Here is a 20596-nt window from a genome sequence, read left to right on the forward strand (position 1 = left end):
TTGTCTGGATCTGCCAGTCAGCTGCTCCTCAGCTGATCGGAAATAGAAAAAGGAGACTTCAAGAAGAGGTTAGAGGGAGAAAAGTAAGCCATGGCTGAGGCCATAGCCGATACCAGGAGGTTGTTGTCCAAGCCGCAGAACCTGAACGATGCCTATGGACCTCCCAGCAATTTCCTAGAGATCGACGTGAGTAACCCACAGACGGTCGGTGTGGGCAGAGGCCGGTTTACCACCTATGAGATCCGGCTGAAGGTGAGCAGGACCGGGGGCAGGGGAGCTGGCCTTGTGTGGGCACACTGTGGGAACTGGAGGGAAAGGCAGTTGCAAGCATAGCCTAAATAAAGTGCAGATACCACGAAACAGGTTAACTTATAATTATAGGTTATGAACATATTTTAGTTAATGTTAGTTTTTTTGTGTTGTTTTCGGGGTGTTTCTTGGGACAGAGGGAGTATAATTTGATCTGGCAACGTGGAATGGTCGTGGGTTACTAAATGTCAAATAAACATGGCGCAACTGAAGGAATGCTAATTAGTATCAGAAATAATAAAGCTGTACAAGTTATATAATTAAAGTATTCTTCAGCGATACAAGTATAATAAAGTGAAATAACATTTAGAAAATCTAGATCTGCATTCTAATTATCCAAAGTATTGCTACAGGACACCCCATTTAAATGGCTACAAAAAGCTTTAAAATGTATTCATATTCATCTATATTTTAGCCTGTGTGTGTGTGTTGGGTATTATTTTAGCCACACCCATTTCATTCCAATGTGGCTAAAGCAGATAGCACACAACCTTTAACGTCTTGACATGATCCATCTCTCCCTGGCATTGAAATACTAAGACCACCCATTGCCAGATAATATTAACATGGTAACAAAATACAAAATTGGGCCAAATGTTCACAGTTATCCTTGATTATTCCACCAATGATACATCAATGTGTTGTCTCAACATATCAAACAGTGAAACTACTGTCTATTTTTGTTTAAACCAGAATGAAAGAAAATAACTGACAGTGGGGTCATTGCTCTGGTCTAAGTTGTGCAAAACCTTTTGTTAGAAAAAAACAATGATCTTGTACTACTAATACTTATGTGAAAATCTTTTAAGTAAATGCTTGCATTGAAATGAGCACAAGAACCAAATATTAAAACAGTAAGTCACAGAACCCTCCTGACTTTGACTGTGTGTATGTGTATATATAAGTTCAAGGGTAACTGCTGTCAGTCTCATTTGAAAACAAACGTACAATGAGTTCATTAATTATAAAACTAAAGCACAATTTTACAGAGTCAACAAAAACGTACTTTAACAACCTGGGAAGTTTTGTGCTCTAGGAATGATTGTGTCCTACAGCATCACACATAGGAAGCAGAGCATTAACCCCACCCTTGGTTTCAGGGGTTTATGCTCTGGTCTGCTTCCTGGGTGTGATGTAACCAGGACACAGTTCAGGCAGAGAGCTAGGCGAGCTTTCAGTTGCAATACTTCTTTTTCTTTATCCATAGTTTTGGAAAATATTCATTTTCATTCTTTATATACCAATCTGAATGATAGTGGAAGTCAGGATGTTTTCACGGGATGTCCTTACCAGAGCTGAAATCCCTCTTCCGCTCATTGCATCCACATTTCCTTCCTATTGTGTAAATTGATTTGGAGAACTAAAGTATCTACCCTCAGCAGTACTTACACTATCATGTACAGGCCAAGGTTCAAGTACGTTTTTAAGTTATAATGTGCATTTCTTTAAGTCGCATGGAATGCAGTGTAAAGCTGGTTTCACTGTAGATAATGATAAGGAAATGTGAAATGTATAAAAGTATTTTAAAATCACACATTCCTTTAAATACATGGTCGTAAAGCCTGAGTAAAACTATTTTATGCTGGTGATGACTAGTGCAACAATCTTCATTTGTCAGCCTCATTTTAGTACACCAAGTGTGAGAGAGAAATAATTAAATCCTGATGTGTTCGTTAATCTTTTTTTAAGTAATTTGTTGGTTTGGAATATAATTAATATTTTTTTAAACCTTGCAAGTTACACAGTTGCAGTTTGCTGCCTAACTCGTTCTTTGCATCCACACATGCTCATGATGGACATTGTGAAGAGAACTAAAAATATGATGCCTTAGTGTCAGTTTCAGGCTTTACTTTGACCCATCATGCATAGTGAGCAGAAGGCATCTAGCTTTGTAATTGGTAATGATATGGGCTTATGAAATCAATAAGCTTCCAATTGCTTAGCCCAGTTTCAAGTTTACAAACAGACAAATCTTTTAAATCTGTTAAAGCTACTACATGCATATTTTTATGTATTCATTCGGCAGATGTAAGTCACTTTGGATGAAACCAAGGTTGCCTATTTCCAGCATTTTACATTATGCTTAATATATTTGTATCTAAGCATGTGGAGCTAAAATGTATTTGTTTTCTGCTTCATAGTACAATTTGTAGAAGAGCTTGCAGCTTTCAATCTACTGGGCATTGAATGGATTCAGACTAGCGGCCAAAATACACAACGTTTTTAAATGCTCAGTGCTCCTCAATGCGTAGGAATGTTTTCTTTTCTTTTTTCTTTGGATTTTGTTTTGTTTGCTTTTTCTGCTTATGTATGATTTTCACAAGGTATGTATGAACCAATGTTTTATCCCAAGAAACATTACTGGAATAGGCTGTTTAAACTCTCAATTCTTACACAATCCATTTGTACTTAAAGTGGGATTTCTTAATTTACTGAATTTTATAATGTTGATGGCAGAGGTAATCCCACACTGCCTTAAAATAAATACTGGGACAACAGCCAAAATGAATAAATGACCACTGCTCACATTGTTTATTTTAAAGGATGTAGGCCTGCCCTTGGAGACTGCTGTAATCATAGAAGGGGGCAGTTCACTGCACAAAGAATATTTACTGGCTGCATTCTCTTCCTGAGTTAGCCATGAAATCTATCTAGTGACGTTCTTGAACATCTTTACGTAACATGACCTTTACATAACCTGTGGTACAGTCCATTACTGTACGCCTGTCCCAAACACCTTCTTGCAATATATATGATGCCAAACCTGTTGTAAACATTGATGAATTGAACAACCTATGTTTTTTTTTGGTTTTTTTGGCTTTACATTCAAAGGTGAATGCCCTAAAGATACAATGAGAATTATGGGGTGTTCGGTTTGGTCAGGGTTGTACGAGTACACCATCTGGTGTGAACAGATCTCGGTACAAAATCCATATACTTCCCATGTTTGTTTATGAGTGAACAGTAGAATATTATTTACTTGCCACAGAGATCTTGTAAAAAGAAAAAGCTCTCTATAAATGTTTTGTTAACACACCCTGTGTCCATTCATATTGTTCTTAAGTACATCGTGCCAAGTTTTGAGTGTGGCCACACATTAGGTATAAATTACCGTATTCTCTTTAAAATTATATATTTTAATTGACGTGACCTTTTGTCAGATACATTACTGGATTTTCTTTTCGAGTCGGGCTGTCTAATCCTATTCATGGGCCCACAAAGAGTCCCAGATCAAGTTACTGTGAAGAGATACTTACAGTTCTGTGACCGAACATGCCTACCACTTTCACGTAATTATGTTTATGAACTATTGTCCCTGACTTACCCTTTTGCTTTGACGTATCACTGTGTAAACAATATCAACCCACGTTATAAAGAATGCAAAGTCATTTTTCTGTTTACAGATTTTTTTGAAACTCGCATTAAACCCATATGTCAAATACAGGGGAATGTGTTAACTGCACCGATTGTTCGGACTGTAAGTCTCTGATTTGTAAACGTACCTGTACAAGGCCAATTGCAGTGTTATTTCCAAGGATCACCAGACTTGATATTGTGACTTTAAATATAAAACTATGTGAATGTGTCCTGCGATGCGTGGCTGTGATATTCAACAGGCAATATTTATTTGTTTATTAGAGATTTTCCAGCAATACTGGCCAGATTCTTAGCCATCATTAATTTTTCTTCCAGTGTTTCCACCTTTGTTGTCATCTGTAATTTGGCACATTCCCAAAGAAGTAATTTCAATAGAAATGGAATTTACAGTACTATTACGGTCAATGACTTGGAGTAATGCTTTTTTTGTATGTGGTGCACAATTGTGTCACTATGGAAATGTGTGAGTGAAAAGATGTTTGTCTAAAGGTCCTTTACATTCCTTTTTTTTATATTTTGGAAACAGTCAGTTACATCAGTCATATTATGATCTTTTTTTCTTTATTACTTTTAGTATTTTGAGAAAAAAAAAAAAAAAAGCATTTAAAAATAAATATACACACGCATACATATTTTTTAAAATGTTCATGCATTAAAGTATCAGCTAGGACATTATGTAAATGTCTTGTACAACTGTGAACTTTCAACTTTATAGAGTGTCCATTTCATCATTCATGCTGGTGTTTTATGCAATTAAATCATTAGTGAAGAGTTACATTCACACATTAAAGTTAGTGTTCTTTTTCTGGCACCCACATTTGTCTTGATGTTCAGGAGGAAATTGCTACATATTGGGCTACATCCGAGCAGAGCTACAATTACTGTCAACTTAACAGTAAGCTACCTGCTTTCAGAAATCACCATGGTTACATAAGTAATTAAAAAAAAAAAGTGATAAACAACACTAATATATGAACAAATACTTATTTTAATAAAGAACCTCATTTTAATCCATAGAATGTATCTGTTCATAATTTGTATATTTTGTCTCATTAAATTTAAAAAATGGCAATCTTTTTTGCAGATTCCTTATGCTTTGGCATAATTGTATTTGTGTGCTTGATGGCAAAATAAAATTGATATTATATAACTCGAAATCCATAAAATGGTCTTCCATGTTCCTGCTAACATTAGTGTAAAATGGTATCATAAAGACCATTTACAGTACTTTCCATTGTGGGATTCGTCAACTGCTATGTAGTGCATCCATTAAACTGTTATGACCTGCCTGTACATTACTTGCTTCAGTGTAATCCAGTCCGCAAATGCAATTTTCAGTGACTCATTCCTGGGAGCAGGTATGTAGCATTGTCGTATTAATGTGCCCATATCAAAATTATTCAAGAGGTTTGGATAGGTTCTGTAGGAAAGTAGTAGTGCTACTTTAGATGCTCTTTTCAGATCAAAATGTGGTATTTGTTTTTGAATTTTATGAGAATATTAGTTTCAGAATTTTGACCAAATAGTCATATTTCAAAATCCTACTTAAAGAAAAGGAAAAATAAAATGTTTTAACCATCAGAATCCAGTGCTAGTTATAACGGAGATCTACATAAGGTTTCCCAATATAGACTAAGCAACTATAGAAATCTGTGTATAAACTAAGATTTGATTTGATAACCGTCACACTGTTCTTTATTTGTTTAGTCCTGTGTGTCCATTATTAGATCATCTTTAGGTGAAAAATGACTTTCCAGTATTACCATGTCTTTACCTCCAGAAGGTAAATTGCTTTCCTCTTTAAAGAACTTGTCTGAGAGCTCTGGCAATGATTAGGTTAAATATAAAACTACTGTACTGATTTGTGTGTAATAATTAGCATATGCGTGTAATCAGCATTATTGTGTAGAATGAAACCTCCTGCGACCCTGCTTTACATATGACTACAGAAAGGGAGCATCTCCCACAAGTAACCTAACTTTCCCGTCATTTTCCTGGAATGTAACTTTGTATTTAACATATATCCTCTATTTTTTTTTAATAAAAATTTTTGGGTAATTTCAAAGCAAAATATAAAGGAAGAAGCTTTGCTTTTTTTGTGTGTGCTGAAACTAGTTACAGAAGTCTGTCTCAGCCAAACTTGATAGTCTTACTAATTTTTTTTTTTTTTTTTTATAACTTAAACTCTAGACTGCTGGACTAAAACAGCTACTTTAATCCTCCCATTCAGCAGAGAGAATAATGAACAAGGGGGAGAGATTTCCTTCCCCCCTCCATCAGAGCACAAAAAGAATCCTCCCCCCTGAACTCGCAGCTGTTTACAGTCACAGCACAGCAAAGAGACATTACCTTTTTGCAAAGGCTTTGAAGGCTGCAGAGCTATGGTTTCATAGCTGGCTTTTAGAGTTCTTCAGATCCACATTTAATTACTTCATGGCAAGCTCACAACCATAGTGTGTATGGTTAATCATATTGCAAATATCTGCCCCCAAAGAAAGTTTGAGTAATCGCAAGGCCACACTGAAGGATGGGCTTCGCCGTGCGTTGAGGTGCCTCGATCTGTGACCTGAGGTACGAAATGATGCACTTAAGCAAATGTGTTTAGACGTATGTAAATATCATATCCCATGTACTGACAGACTATACTTCCAAGGGGACCAGTAACATGAGTGACTGTTTGGTCAGATGTCAAAACCTCAGATTTGTGAAACTTACACATTTTGCAAGTAGTGTCTCAAGGAACACTAACTGACATGTTTGCTTTCACTGGGCTACAATTGTTGGCACATAGCTAGGTTACTATTGAAGTGACGAGTACTTAAAGCTCAACGATAACTCCAGTTGTAGAAGGTGTTCCTTTGCTGAGCAGTGAATTGGATTGCTTAGTAACTTATCTGTGTTGGCTCAGATTAATGTGTACGTACCTTTCTCCTTCACACCCTTTGTGAGAGCTGGAGTTCCTGTATTTCACATGACACTGGAATTGTAATGGGGGACTTTGTTTTTTCCTCTCTCATTCAAGTAGCAAAACACTAAAGTATTAAAGTACACAAATATTATATAATTAAATGTAAGGGTGTTCCCCCAGATATATTCAAAAAGCAAATTACATTGTTTAAAATCAAGAACAACCCAGCTTTGCGATATTTAAAAAAACCGACAAACACTTATCTGAGATATTTTTAATCTCCATTTCTTATTTTACCATTTTGTGTAACGTAAAATCATCGTTGTTATATTTTCAGTCATTACGTTCTTGAAAGTTAACAGATGAAAAATATCCTGAATGAGCTGTCAATTTATTTTTTCAATATAAAAAATTATTTACATTATGCGTATATTTACCTGGTAAAAAAAAGTGCATTATTTTCCTGTAAACATGCTATGAAGTGCTGTTATAAATTAAAAAAAAAAAGAAATATGGATTATATTAAGAACACAATTTCTGTCCAAATATGTACAGCCTCATTTAAGAGCACACTTTCATAAGCTTATTAGCAAAATGTTTCAAATGGATACCAAGTTTAGAAATCTTACTTGAGGAGAAAATGGAAAACCTAGCAAAAACTAAAAAGAAAAATCTGTTTCTCTGTCACAGCTTTCTTGTTGTTTTGTTATGACCTCTGTTCATTAATAGAAATGGGCGGCCTGTCAACCACAGTCAAGTGTAATCCAAACTATACAGCATCCTTTCAGACAACTATTTTAATGGAAATGTGGAGCATATTGTATCAAGGCTACCATATCCTACTTGAAATGACAGTATTAAAAGTAGAAGTTGATACTATGGTAACAAAGCAGCTTTCTGCTGCAGAATCGAACTGTGTTAGGCTGGGGAGAGTGCGCTGAGAGGCAGAGACGTTCTTCATTGTTCTTTTCTTTGGAATATGATGCGATGAGATGGCATTGTGCTTTGCCTGCCTTCCATTTTTTTTCATTTCATACTTGTATTTAGAGGGGACTCTTTAACTTGACTTGATCCATCCTGCTAAAAGCTAATGCATAGCCGGCCTTGAACTGTTCACAGATAAGTGGTGCAACCTTTCTGCTTTCTAATGAGTGATGGTATTGTTTTTAACACATGCATACATTTGAATGCCAGCTTCAAACCCCTATGTAAGCCATGTGGGAGCTTTTAACAGATCAGTAGGGGCTAGATTTTGAAGAAGCGAACTAAGTAGATGTTTGGACAATGGCTGTGTTTTCGTCCTATAGACAGAACCGAGGCTGGCCTGGTCTCTCTCCTTCAGTCTTTATTAAATATCATTGCATCGTCACAGGCAGAGTGGTGTTAATGTCAGCTATGGCTATGTGATCATATCATATCGGCAGCCTGCTTATTGTGGTGTTTCTCCTTGATGAAGTATCAATAACTGCTATTTTTTTTTATATATGCAGGCATTTTTTCAGCTGCCGTTTATTATGATTATTATAAATAAATATAATTTCCTGTACATTTATAAAAGGCTAGATCTTCCTTCTTGTGTAAAGCTAGATGCTAGCATTGTTTTTAGAACACAAGAGAACTAATTAATGACATTTTTCAGAAAAATGAAAGTTTTTCAAAACCTTGTTGCAAAGCGTTGAAGCCTATATTTGTTGTCTGGTACTGTTTTTATTTTTATTAAATTTTATGCTAACAACTTGCAAGGAATAGATCACGTATCTGCATTTGAGACAAGCATATGAGGTGTTGCTTGTTTTAAACTGATTTATTGGTGAAAAAAACAAGAGGAATTGTTTGTAGCCAAAGTCAATTTTAAATTGATTCAATTTGTTATAGCACCACCCTTTGCAAGGTTGAGACAAAGTGCTTCACAGAATAAATGAACTATCAAAAATAGTAATTTACAACAAAATGTAAAAATAAACCATTAGACACGGAGGAGAAAAACAAAAACTGAGATGATAGAGGATAAAATAGATCTCTGGGGTCGACATCCCTCTAAGGAAGGCCTGTCTGCTGTCTGGCAACATAATATAAAATGGCGAACAATTTGTTCCTTCAAGTAATCTGTGTAGAATGAGGTAGGAAATGCTTTAACAGCAACTGTAATTCTTTGGAGTGGAGTGGGCTTTGATTGTTTACTTTGTAACAGTCTATCAATTTGCTTGTGGTTTACATTACTTCTGCACTTAACACCAACTCTCTTTGCTGGATAATAAAGTGTGCTTGGCTTTATTTATTTAGGGTAAGCACACTGCCTGTATAAGCCTGCCTTGTGTGTTTGCTTTTACCATCAGGCAGTTTTTAAAATGATATCTAACTTGAAAGTATAGTCAAATGTTCATGCCAGTTTATACATGGCACAGTCATATATATGTATTTTTTTTTGGTATTGCCAATTGCTACTTGCACGTACCCATACATTCAAGTGAACTTTCCTTGCATTACAGTTTGAAAAGCATGTAGCTGAGCTGTTCTGAAGTTCAGGCAGTTAACCTATGATTAGATTAACGCAAAAGACTTGCAGAGAGAGAATCCCACATTTAATTTACCATTGGTAGGTGGATGAGTATTTTCACTGTTTTCACTGTTTCACTGCATTGTTTTGACTTTATAATACAGAAGGAAGACTTGCTTTGATGTATGTTTTATTTTATTGAAAAGTTTACACAAAGAGCTGTCGGCACAAAGCAAACAAGTCTGTGAGCACCATTTCAGGGAGGCTGCTAAATGTTCGTTTCCTAAGAAAGCAAACTGTTTGTCACACATCACTCTGAATGTACCGAACCACAGCAGCCTACAATCTACAATAGTCTTGTAATGCTCTTTTTACAGTAAAGAAAACTATAAATATCTAATGCTTTCTCTTGTCCAGAATCCCAGTTCAGTACTATTTGACTGGGACTGAAACTGAAAAGGGTGTACTTGTGATGCTAAGGTACTTCTCATAGAGGGAACAAATTTGTCATGTTTCACTTGAGGTAGTGAGGTAATGGAGAAGTGAAAGTGACTCACTACACCCTCTGAAATCTCAACCAGCTACCCAGAAGCTCAAGCAGTACACATTCTGAGGGTGCTTCCTTTTACTTTTCCCCCCCTCATAAAAGAAAATCAAGAGTGAATCCATTTTGAAGCCTTCTACAGTACTACTCGAGCAACAAAAGAGGTTTTACTCCGCCTTCTAACGTGTTTTTTTTATTTTAAATAAAAGAAGCAAAAAGGTTATTAGTTGTACAACTAGGTAATGCATATATTATTTTTAACCACACTGATGTCTACCTTGCTTCCCTGAGCATTTTCTTGATTTTCTTTTTTTTCTCTCTCCAAGAAACAAAACCAAAAAATCTATAGTGACTACTACGTGTTCAAACTATATTTTTTGTTTTTTGGTTCAGTTAAACACCACAGGTTAGATGGCAGAAAACATTGAATGTGGCCAATATAGGATGTTTTCAGCTGTCTGCTTTCCTAAAGGATGTCCAAATGTAGGATTTGGTGGCCTTACATTAAGAGCAGCTTTGGGAGTCTACTGCCTCTTGTTTTCAGAAACCACACTACCTTTTTTTTTTCCTTTTTCCTTTCCTAAGAAGGGTGCAGCGTTATCAACATACAGTTAAGCAGTTCATAATTACAATAGTTTGTACATGGTGCTTTGTTTGTCATTGGCTGACCTTGTTTCCATAAAGTTCCCCTCCAGTTGTATCAGGATGCCGCTCTGCAACCCCCCCCCCCCCATTCTCAAAAAGATTGTAGTTTCATTTGAAAGGGATTTACCAAATCTATAATTTTCACTTTCGTAAGAAACAGGCTCATTTAAACTTAGTCCATAGAATGAAAGCCATGAATGTGGAGTTCTTGCTGTACATTTTGGAATCAAATCTCTATTTGAAATGGCAACATGCCTTTATCATGCTTTGCTTTTTATATAATATATATATATATATATATATATATATATATATATACACTCACCTAAAGGATTATTAGGAACACCTGTTCAATTTCTCATTAATGCAATTATCTAACCAACCAATCACATGGCAGTTGCTTCAATGCATTTAGGGGTGTGGTCCTGGTCAAGACAATCTCCTGAACTCCAAACTGAATGTCTGAATGGGAGAGAAAGGTGATTTAAGCAATTTTGAGCGTGGCATGGTTGTTGGTGCCAGACGGGCCGGTCTGAGTATTTCACAATCTGCTCAGTTACTGGGATTTTCACGCACAACCATTTCTAGGGTTTACAAAGAATGGTGTGAAAAGGGAAAAACATCCAGTATGCGGCAGTCCTGTGGGCGAAAATGCCTTGTTGATGCTAGAGGTCAGAGGAGAATGGGCCGACTGATTCAAGCTGATAGAAGAGCAACTTTGACTGAAATAACCACTCGTTACAACCGAGGTATGCAGCAAAGCATTTGTGAAGCCACAACACGTACAACCTTGAGGCGGATGGGCTACAACAGCAGAAGACCCCACCGGGTACCACTCATCTCCACTACAAATAGGAAAAAGAGGCTACAATTTGCACAAGCTCACCAAAAATGGACAGTTGAAGACTGGAAAAATGTTGCCTGGTCTGATGAGTCTCGATTTCTGTTGAGACATTCAGATGGTAGAGTCAGAATTTGGCGTAAACAGAATGAGAACATATGGATCCATCATGCCTTGTTACCACTGTGCAGGCTGGTGGTGGTGGTGTAATGGTGTGGGGGATGTTTTCTTGGCACACTTTAGGCCCCTTAGTGCCAATTGGGCATCGTTTAAATGCCACGGCCTACCTGAGCATTGTTTCTGACCATGTCCATCCCTTTATGACCACCATGTACCCATCCTCTGATGGCTACTTCCAGCAGGATAATGCACCATGTCACAAAGGTCGAATCATTTCAAATTGGTTTCTTGAACATGACAATGAGTTCACTGTACTAAACTGGCCCCCACAGTCACCAGATCTCAACCCAATAGAGCATCTTTGGGATGTGGTGGAACGGGAGCTTCGTGCCCTGGATGTGCATCCCACAAATCTCCATCAACTGCAAGATGCTATCCTATCAATATGGGCCAACATTTCTAAAGAATGCTTTCAGCACCTTGTTGAATCAATGCCACGTAGAATTAAGGCAGTTCTGAAGGCGAAAGGGGGTCAAACACAGTATTAGTATGGTGTTCCTAATAATCTTTTAGGTGAGTGTATATATATATATATATAATCTCTATATCTATAGATGTATATATAAATTCTTTACAAGAATGAAACAAACAATCTCATTTGTGACTTCATATTAGACAGCCTTTCAAAAAGGAATATTGTATGTATGGTATGCATTTTAAACCTGAAGCATGTCAGTCTTGTAATATTTATTGGAGGCAAGCACAGTACTTTTTATATATATATATATATATATATATATGTATATATATGTGTGTATGTATGTGTATATATATATATATATATATATATATATATATATATATATGTGATGGGCAAAATAATGTACATATTCGCATGTTTTCACCATTGCATCATTGCAGTGTCTAATGCAGAGTGTTTGCACTCACAGGGCCAACTCAGAGTAAATGCTACATGAAGATCTGTTATCAAGGAGTGGAAGCCTGTTGGGTTTGAGTTTACAGTGTAGTCTCGGAGTTTGTGTTTCTTAAGAGTAGGGTGTACAGGTACTATTTATGTTTGTTTTTGAAGAAGGAAGCATACAAATAAAAAGGCTAAATGCCAAAGGAAAAGGCTAGTGGAAGATCTCTTGCAGATATTCATCTGAAAAGGTGAATCATTCTTCTCTTCTGATGCATCTCCACAGAGCTTTGGATTTGTGGAAATGTGGGTGCAAGTGTAGGTTGCACTACCCTTTTGAAGAACAAGCTTGAAACAATCAAGATGTGCCTTGCTTTTCACAGTCACTTATGAGGCTTTTCAGAATGTGTAATGATTTTTTTTCTTAAGTCCTCGTCTGCAGCAGTCATGAAGAAGACCTTCTCCTTAGCCCTTGAGGATTTGTATATTATTAGGAACTGTAAAATGATGATAATGGAGTTTGTACAGAACTTTATATTTTCAAAAACAAGTACAACACTTGAATCACATCTCTCACCTTTTCAAATTATAATTACAATTTTTCCTATACCTGTGAAAAGTAAGAAATGCACTATGATTTACCCAAATAGGCCTAGTTGTTCAAATCTCCAGTGCTAATTAATGCAGATCTAAACAGGATGGATTTTAGCGAGTCATTATTCAAGCTACCTTTATTGATTTATTATTTAAGTAAATCACAGTGGAAACTTAGTCGGAAGTGGTAGAAAAAAATGTACTGTGTATGAGACCTTGAGCTATTTCAGTACAATTCTTGTGTTTAGTGTTTCGAGCCACTGAAGAACGTGTCCTGTGGTGTCATTAAGTGCAAGTATGGCAAGCTTACTTTCTTCACTCTTCAGGGCCTAGTGCCTTTTATAGGACCATAGCTTTGTGACCAGAGCATGTCAGGACATCCTGCTGCCATTTTAATGCAAACTTTTCTCATCACATCGGAAAAAAGATGGATTTAATAATAAAAAAATAAAAAAACGGGGGTTTCAGATTGATGCATTGCTCTCCCTTGTAAATTGACTTTTTTTTTTTTCCTCTCGCTTTCGTATACAATCAGTGGATTGTTTTCACATACAGACTAGGGATCCCTATTAATTTGCCATTAGATGCCATTATTACATGGCACCATTCCTTCATGGAGGAGTTTGGTAGGGCTGGTCCTGGAATTGAGGTTTTGGTCATCCCAGCTGTCACCCTGTCTTAGACAGGGGCTTGCGGAAGTATGGCTAACATTAGAAATATTATCGTTTGAGACCCTTTTATTTAATAAAAAAAGAAAATCCAACCCCATAAGGTTAGGGATTTTGTACAGTTATTTACAAAACCCTTTCAGACACTTATTTGGTGTCATCACCACCCACATATTCCTGTGTCCACAATATTATACTTTAACTGAGGCTTCACGATTTTACTGTTTGAGATCATATGACTGGGTGCAGAAGCATCAATAGGTTGTATTACCGAATGCCTTAAGCTACTGCTAGGTCATAACCCTGGAATTCACGGTTTTATTTGGGTTGACTTGTGGACAAGACTCAAGTAAACCACTTTTTCTGATTTTATCGGTTTGATTAGTATTATTTTATTATATATATATATATATATATATATATATATATATATATATATATATATATATATATATATATATATATAATTATACTTACTTATACAGAGAGACCCCTGCCCCACACATTTCCTTACAGTGCAGTTGCTGGGTTAGTGTCACAAGATTGTGAGAGGGAATTTCTGCACACACTGAAGTGGATTAGTGCCTCTTAAGCAGTGTATTACCTATAACGATGATATGTTGTTTCGAGGATTAACTTTATAGACTTCCGTGCTGAGAGGTAACAGAACTCTGAGGGAAAGCCATTCACAAACCTGATCTTAACACGCCTGACAATGAGAGAGCGCTAAGCCTCTTCTCCGGTAACTGGAGAGGAGGGAATTAAACATGGAGAGTCTCACCTGAATGAAAAAAAAAAGATCAGTGTTGTACCTGTTTATTAGCACCTTTGTAGTCTCACAAAGACAGGAGGATATTTAAAGCCAGGGAGGGCAAGCTCAGGTAAAAAGCTAATAGATTAAATCAAAAGAGTAATCCAAAGCTTAGCTCCCTCAGGATTCTAATCTTTCCTCTCTGGGGGAGAACAACTTCAAACTCTCCTTAATAAGAATGCTGCTGAATCGAGGGAAAAAAAATACATATATATTTTTTTCATTATGTATTATTTTTGTATGGACCTAACTTTAAGATAATTGGTTTTTCGGTGAAATTGTATTTCAATTATGAATCCCCAAAAAGAATTCATGTGCTGTACCTATAAAATGCATTTTAAATTGAGTTTGGCTAAGAGCAATGCACAATGTTCTTTACAACGAAAAGAAACGTGGCTGCCAAGGAAACCATTTCAAGGGCGGTATACTGACTTATTATGTTAGACATAAGTATGAACCAGTATGGCCCTTGTAAAACCACTTAAATACAAAGTCATACAGGCTTTTCTGATGCTAGACAATCTTCATGATTTTGTTTACAGCAATTTTTTATTTTTATTCTTTTTTGTTGTTGTTGTTGTTGTTGTTGTTGTTGTTGTTGCTTTTCCACAACCTTCATAAGACCACGAGCTGTGTCTGGCCATGCCCTATCTATCCACACTGTGCATGCTTTTAGGCATACCAAATTGCAGGGAGCTTATCAACAGACCCAGTTTATTAACTTTTTTTTTTTCCTTTTTTTGACAATTTTGAATAGTTTAATAATAACAATAATGTGTCCTTGGTAACTATGAATTACCTGGTCAGACTTGCCGTTAGCAAAGGCCTGACGGAGGGTGTGCACGCTTCCACCTCCGTTCACTTGCATTCTTTCTTTTGTGAGCTGGTCCATCCACACATGCTTTTGCTTGTCTTGTTTGAATTGGAATGAAGTGTACAAAGTAGAAGAATGTCCTTGTTTGTCCCCCTTGAAAGATGTGTCCCACAAAGATTTGGTCTTCACAGCTATAGAAAACTTAATTCAGATTTATTTTTTTAAATGTATTTTTTAGTGGTATCCTTCTCTAAGGCTTGCTTTCTTTTGCTTTGTGCAGACCAATCTTCCCATTTTCAAGTTGAAGGAATCCAAGGTGAGAAGAAGATACAGTGACTTTGAATGGCTGAGAAATGAGCTGGAAAGAGAAAGTAAGGTGAGTTCATCCAGGTAATTGGATTGACACACACACACACACACACACACGCATACAACCACACGTGGGTACATATATCAGTTCAGGGTCTAGATAATTTTAAGGAAAACAACAATGCAATATCCTGATTTTACTGCTTGCTTGCTTGCTAGTTGCATGGTTTCTGTACTGTACCTCAGCGCTTTCCTGTTTTCTGCTTTCTAGTGTGATTAGTGTTTAGTTGAGGGACAACATTTTTTTATAAAAACTAGTCTTTTTGTGAAGAGATTCTTTGCAGTATTTGAAATCACAGTTGATTTTGAATTCTTATTTAAAACCGTGCAGAATTCCCCAGGGAAAAATCAAAGCAGATGTTCCAGTCCAAACTCCTTTTACATTAACTATGTAAAAGAGAAGATAAATTACCAGTCATGGTTTTTGTATCACTGGTCTACTTCTGCTTAATCAAACACAGGAGTAGTTTCATCTGCTTTCACTTCATTCCTCTGAGCATTACCTCATAGAGGACTTTCACTTCCTGGGGGATTTTCTCTGAAATGTGTTTTCATGGTCTTATGGCCACTCCAACAAAAAACACAATTTTTTAATCCGAGTAAAGAGTCCTATTTTTAATCAGAAGATGGGTTTTGATTTTATACATTTGCACAATTTATGAGAGCTTAAGGCTAGTCAGATTGTTCCAGTTCCATAATAAGCATGGCTAAACGTTAAGTCGTTCAAAAAATGTAGGTTTGGACATGCCCTTTTATCTGTTCAAGTTTTGGAAATATACATGAATATTTAACAATTCTTTGTTGATCTCAACATTATTTATAAGTATCTAAAGGAGCTGAAATTGGTTTGTTTGGCTTAATCTCAGATCAGCTGCCCTGCCAGTTATGGGTACCAGCAGGGAATGGGTTTGACTTTTGAGTGTCTAGGGTTTTTTTCCACACCTGTGAGCTCTGACGTCCTGCACTGTCTCCCTGCACTTTAGGTTGTAGTCCCTCCTTTACCTGGGAAAGCAATTTTCCGTCAGCTTCCATTCAGAGGAGATGACGGAATATTCGATGACTCTTTTATCGAGGAAAGGAGGCAATTGCTGGAGCAGTTTCTAAACAAGTGAGTCAAAATATCTGTTTTGCTGTGGGTTTCCATCATCCTAACTCCAATGCATAGCCAACACATCCTGGGCTGGATTCACTAGACTTGGACTACTCTACTTATCACAAGACTGTGTAGCTCTAGGCTGATACTAAGTGGGGTGAATGAGACCAGCCCTATTGGCAGCTTTCACAGAACTCAACTGGCATTAGTCTGGGACTATTAAAATACAGGTTTGTGAAACCAGCCCTATTTGTTTTATCAACCACAGAAGATTCTCACTCCTTGCATAAGTGCATTCATAGTATGATCTTAAGATGTTAATCCTATTAAAAGCAATTGCTCTTTTGTTCACTATTTAAATGATGATGATAAACATCTTTGCTAATTTAGATAAACCCTTTCCTGTGCCTTCTATAGCACTTAACTAGGTCCCGAATAAATAGTTGAGATGGCACATACACATACCTCCTTGATGTCCATCAGCATGAAACGGTAGCTGCAAAAAACAGTTCAGATATTTAATAGGAAGAGTATTTTAGGTCAATGAAAATAAGTAGTGAGCTCAAGTAGTGATGGTTTCTATATTTATGATGGTGTAAAACAGGGTACTATGTGTGGTTAGAGGTTTCCAAACAAAAAACAAAAGCGAAAAAAAATATATAAATAACTTTTTTGTATTAATAATTTTTACAAGCTTACCGAAAGTGGAAGTGTTGTGCATTAATGTGTATAGGTTTGTCAGTGACTGTCGGCACCTCGCTGCTGTACCAATATGATTTTTTTCCCCAGTTTCTATCTGGGTAGTTAACAAACAAACAAGCACATATATCATTCATGTCATGTAGAATTTTTTTTTTTTTTATGCAATTACCTGGAGAATGATTAAAATTGAGGAAAGGGGCACAAGTGCAGTCTACCTGAGTTTTAAATTTGTTTTATTTTACATATGTAATTTATGCAAATTACGACGAAATTACAGTACATCATTCTTTGAAGAATGTTGTATGCACCCGAGCTTCTTTTTGATCCAAGGTGGTGTTCCTTTTTTGCATGAACAATAAAAGTTATATTGTAATTGTAATTATTTGCTGTGATTACAGACATTGCTATTATCTTTGTTTCATGTGCAAATGTGGCAAAGCTGCCCATTTGAATTTTAATCTATAAAACTTGGTAAATTGGCAGAAAGAACTGTAGATATAGTTAGTAATTTAACAGAAACTGGGAATTAAATGATATTGTTGATCACATAATTGTTCAGACTTAATAACAGATACGTATACAACAGTCTACACATTTTCTGTTTTCTAAAGGTATCATTAAATGTTTTGTAAAGGTATAACTTGACATTGTCGTCTCACTTAGAGCCAGTCATTTTCAATATATGTTTACAAGGTCATTTAGAATAATAAAATTACAAATGAGAGATGGCACATTTTGGATTGTGGCTTAGAAGTTTTCATGGAAGAATAGTGTACATATTGCATACAAAGTCAAAATGCCAACAGATGTCTTATTTACTGCTGTAATGTTTGTATTCAGAATTGTCTTTGAACTGAGAGAATATACCATTAAAATATAGACCATTAAATGCAAAACTTGCTGTTGCAATAACCGTTTCATAGAAAAAAAAAAAAAAGAAAATGTATGGGCATTTTCACACCAAGTTGACCTCTTTTGTCTCCCCCATATTTAGGGTTGATTTTTCATATCCAGAAGATGTAATTGAACTGTGAATTCAAAGTTGATTTGTATAGTGCACTAGCAGATATATGCGGAACAACAATTGTATTGGTATTATATTACACTGTTCCTTTTGCAGTTTCCTGGAGTGGAAAATGAAATAAGAATATTTCACATGCTGTGGTCTTGCTCTACCTTGCCTTAATTTGGTACTTTTATCGTGTAACTGCAGAGGAAACTGAACATACTGAGATCGTATTCAAACTAAGAGGCCCAAAGGGCTGCAGGATTCACAGTGTGATCTGTTGTGTTCCTCCATGCCCAGTGTGTTTTGAGATCTTCTTGCAGTCACAGGAGGAATTAGTTTGATAGCCCCTGGTTATGGTTACACTAATACCCCTCTTTGACCCTCCCCTGTGAAGTTGATCGTAAGTTGGGTCACTTCATCAGTAGAGTTCAGGGGCAAATCATTTCAAAATGTAGGGGTTTAGGGTCATGGTTTACTGTTAAGGTTTGTCTAGTGTGTTCTTGCATAGTCCTTCACTCTTTCCCCTCTCTTATTGACCATTACATTCGCTTGTAAGAGTAGTAGTCCTTTGCATTAATTTATTAATACATTTTTGTATTGTTTTCTTGAAGTGAGTTTGTAGGTGTGGGTTTGTCCTTTAAATTTCCCAATAATTATTTGAATTCCCTTCCACTGAGCAATCCTAAGAAATCATTCAGTTCACATACTCTGTGTGGTTCTTACTTATTTCTTCACCCTAGCAACCTAAGGGTGTCTAGAAAAAGGACAATCATTCAGAGTTACATACAAAGTGACTAGCTCTTCAGAAAGATACATCCATTGTCTGCAAGTTGATTTTTTTATTTATTTATTTATTTTTCTCTCAAGCTGCTTCTTCTAAGGGATGAATCCAGATATCATTGAACCCGATCTGTCAATCTGTGTTATAATTATAGCATTGTCAGTGTGTGGTGTAATTACTGACAATACGTTCTTGTTTTTCTCAGTTGTATTTCAGAAATGCAGGCAAGGTTGCAGAAATATTCAAAATGTTTTATTTCATTTTATTATGTATCTAGTTTTGATGGTCTCTGCAGGAGTGCAATTGAAAATTCTATCCATTGCTAATGCTGTACAATGACATTGCCTTTCAGAGTGGCTGGACATCCCTTGGCCCAAAACGAACGTTGTCTCCACATGTTTTTGCAGGATGAGACCTTGGACAAGAATTACACACCTTCCAAAATCAGACAAGCCTGACCACTGCAGGGATGGATACACACCAATAAGAGCTGAATTTTTTTACTACGCAGAATTCAGCGATCATAGCTAATTTTTACGCTTCAGACAATTACATGATAAACACTTTACTAATCAGAGTTCACTATTTTAAAATCACATAGGTCATGTTTTTTTTGGTTTTATTTGGTTTTATTAAGTGCAGTGCTCTTGTCTTAACTCTTAAGATTGAACTCAAGACAATTATGCATTTTGTTATCAATAAATGATAATCTTTTCTCTTTACACCACTAACTTGTTATTTTATGTTAATTGTATTTGTCAGTAGCAATAGCACTGCACATAACCAGAATGAACTAAAATGACAAAATCTATAAGTAGAGACCCCTCCTTAATTACCATGTTTAGACTACCTTAACTCTGTCATTGCTAGTTTTTGACACTTGTCTTTTGTTTCCCAGATCATTTTGTTTGTGGTTATCACCATCCATAATATGAAGTATGTGCATCAGCCAGCATTTCCCTGAAGCCTATAAATAATTTTCTACTGCAGAAATTGAGGGAATAACAGCATTTATACTTTGTAAAATTTAAATTTGCATAATGCTATGCCATTTTGTTTACATTGAAATTTTCCAATAAAAAAAAAAGGTCAAACACTTGTATGCATGACCAGTATGTGTTGTGACATTTCTCTCTACCCCTCCCTCCAACCTTTCCTGAAATCTAATCAGAAATTTCCCCTTGGACCTGGTGGAGCATATGCAGGTGGTTTAGAGATTACACCTGAGCATGAACAAGCGTAAGGTTTGCTTGTGATGAATAAATTCCTAAAGACATCGGCCGCAACAGTGTAGCAGAATTCTCTAGGCTACAATAAATGAGGATTATGGGAAGATTGAGTTATATATATTTTTTTGTTAAGTGGAATCACAGATTTCTGATGTATACATTGATAAGTACAATAGGAAAGGGTTAATTCTATAGGGCTATGCTTTCGAAATATGGAAAATATACTTCGGGTCTTACTTTTTTTAATGGCTTATTTTATCCTGTTTCAGTTGATCTGTTTTTTTGGATGCATTTCGAAGCATACAGTGCTGTACACTAAATGGGAGAGTACAAACCCAGTTGGTAGTGCAGTATTAATCTGTCCA

At 36.3% G+C, this 20596-nt stretch overlaps 1 protein-coding gene across 1 annotated transcript; it reads left to right on the plus strand.

The window, feature by feature from the left end:
• Positions 1-35: 35 nt before the first annotated feature.
• On the plus strand, positions 36-20111 carry snx3 (sorting nexin 3). Its single transcript, XM_066701396.1, has 4 exons — positions 36-252; positions 15329-15424; positions 16401-16525; positions 19355-20111. The coding sequence occupies exons 1-4, from the start codon at positions 91-93 to the stop codon at positions 19458-19460; spliced, it is 489 nt and encodes a 162-aa protein (XP_066557493.1). The 5' UTR covers positions 36-90; the 3' UTR covers positions 19461-20111.
• The last annotated feature ends 485 nt before the right edge of the window (positions 20112-20596 follow it).

This window comes from Amia ocellicauda, chromosome 1, assembly GCF_036373705.1.
Source record: "Amia ocellicauda isolate fAmiCal2 chromosome 1, fAmiCal2.hap1, whole genome shotgun sequence".
NCBI lineage: Eukaryota > Metazoa > Chordata > Actinopteri > Amiiformes > Amiidae > Amia > Amia ocellicauda.

What these genes read in the sequence shown, in the direction of transcription:
- snx3 (XM_066701396.1), top strand. Translation starts at nt 91, where the DNA reads ATGGCTGAGGCCATAGCCGATACCAGGAGGTTGTTGTCCAAGCCGCAG. An exon ending in CCTATGAGATCCGGCTGAAG is followed by an intron (nt 253 to 15,328) that starts GTGAGCAGGACC and finishes TGCTTTGTGCAG; the next exon opens with ACCAATCTTCCCATTTTCAA. An exon ending in AGCTGGAAAGAGAAAGTAAG is followed by an intron (nt 15,425 to 16,400) that starts GTGAGTTCATCC and finishes CCTGCACTTTAG; the next exon opens with GTTGTAGTCCCTCCTTTACC.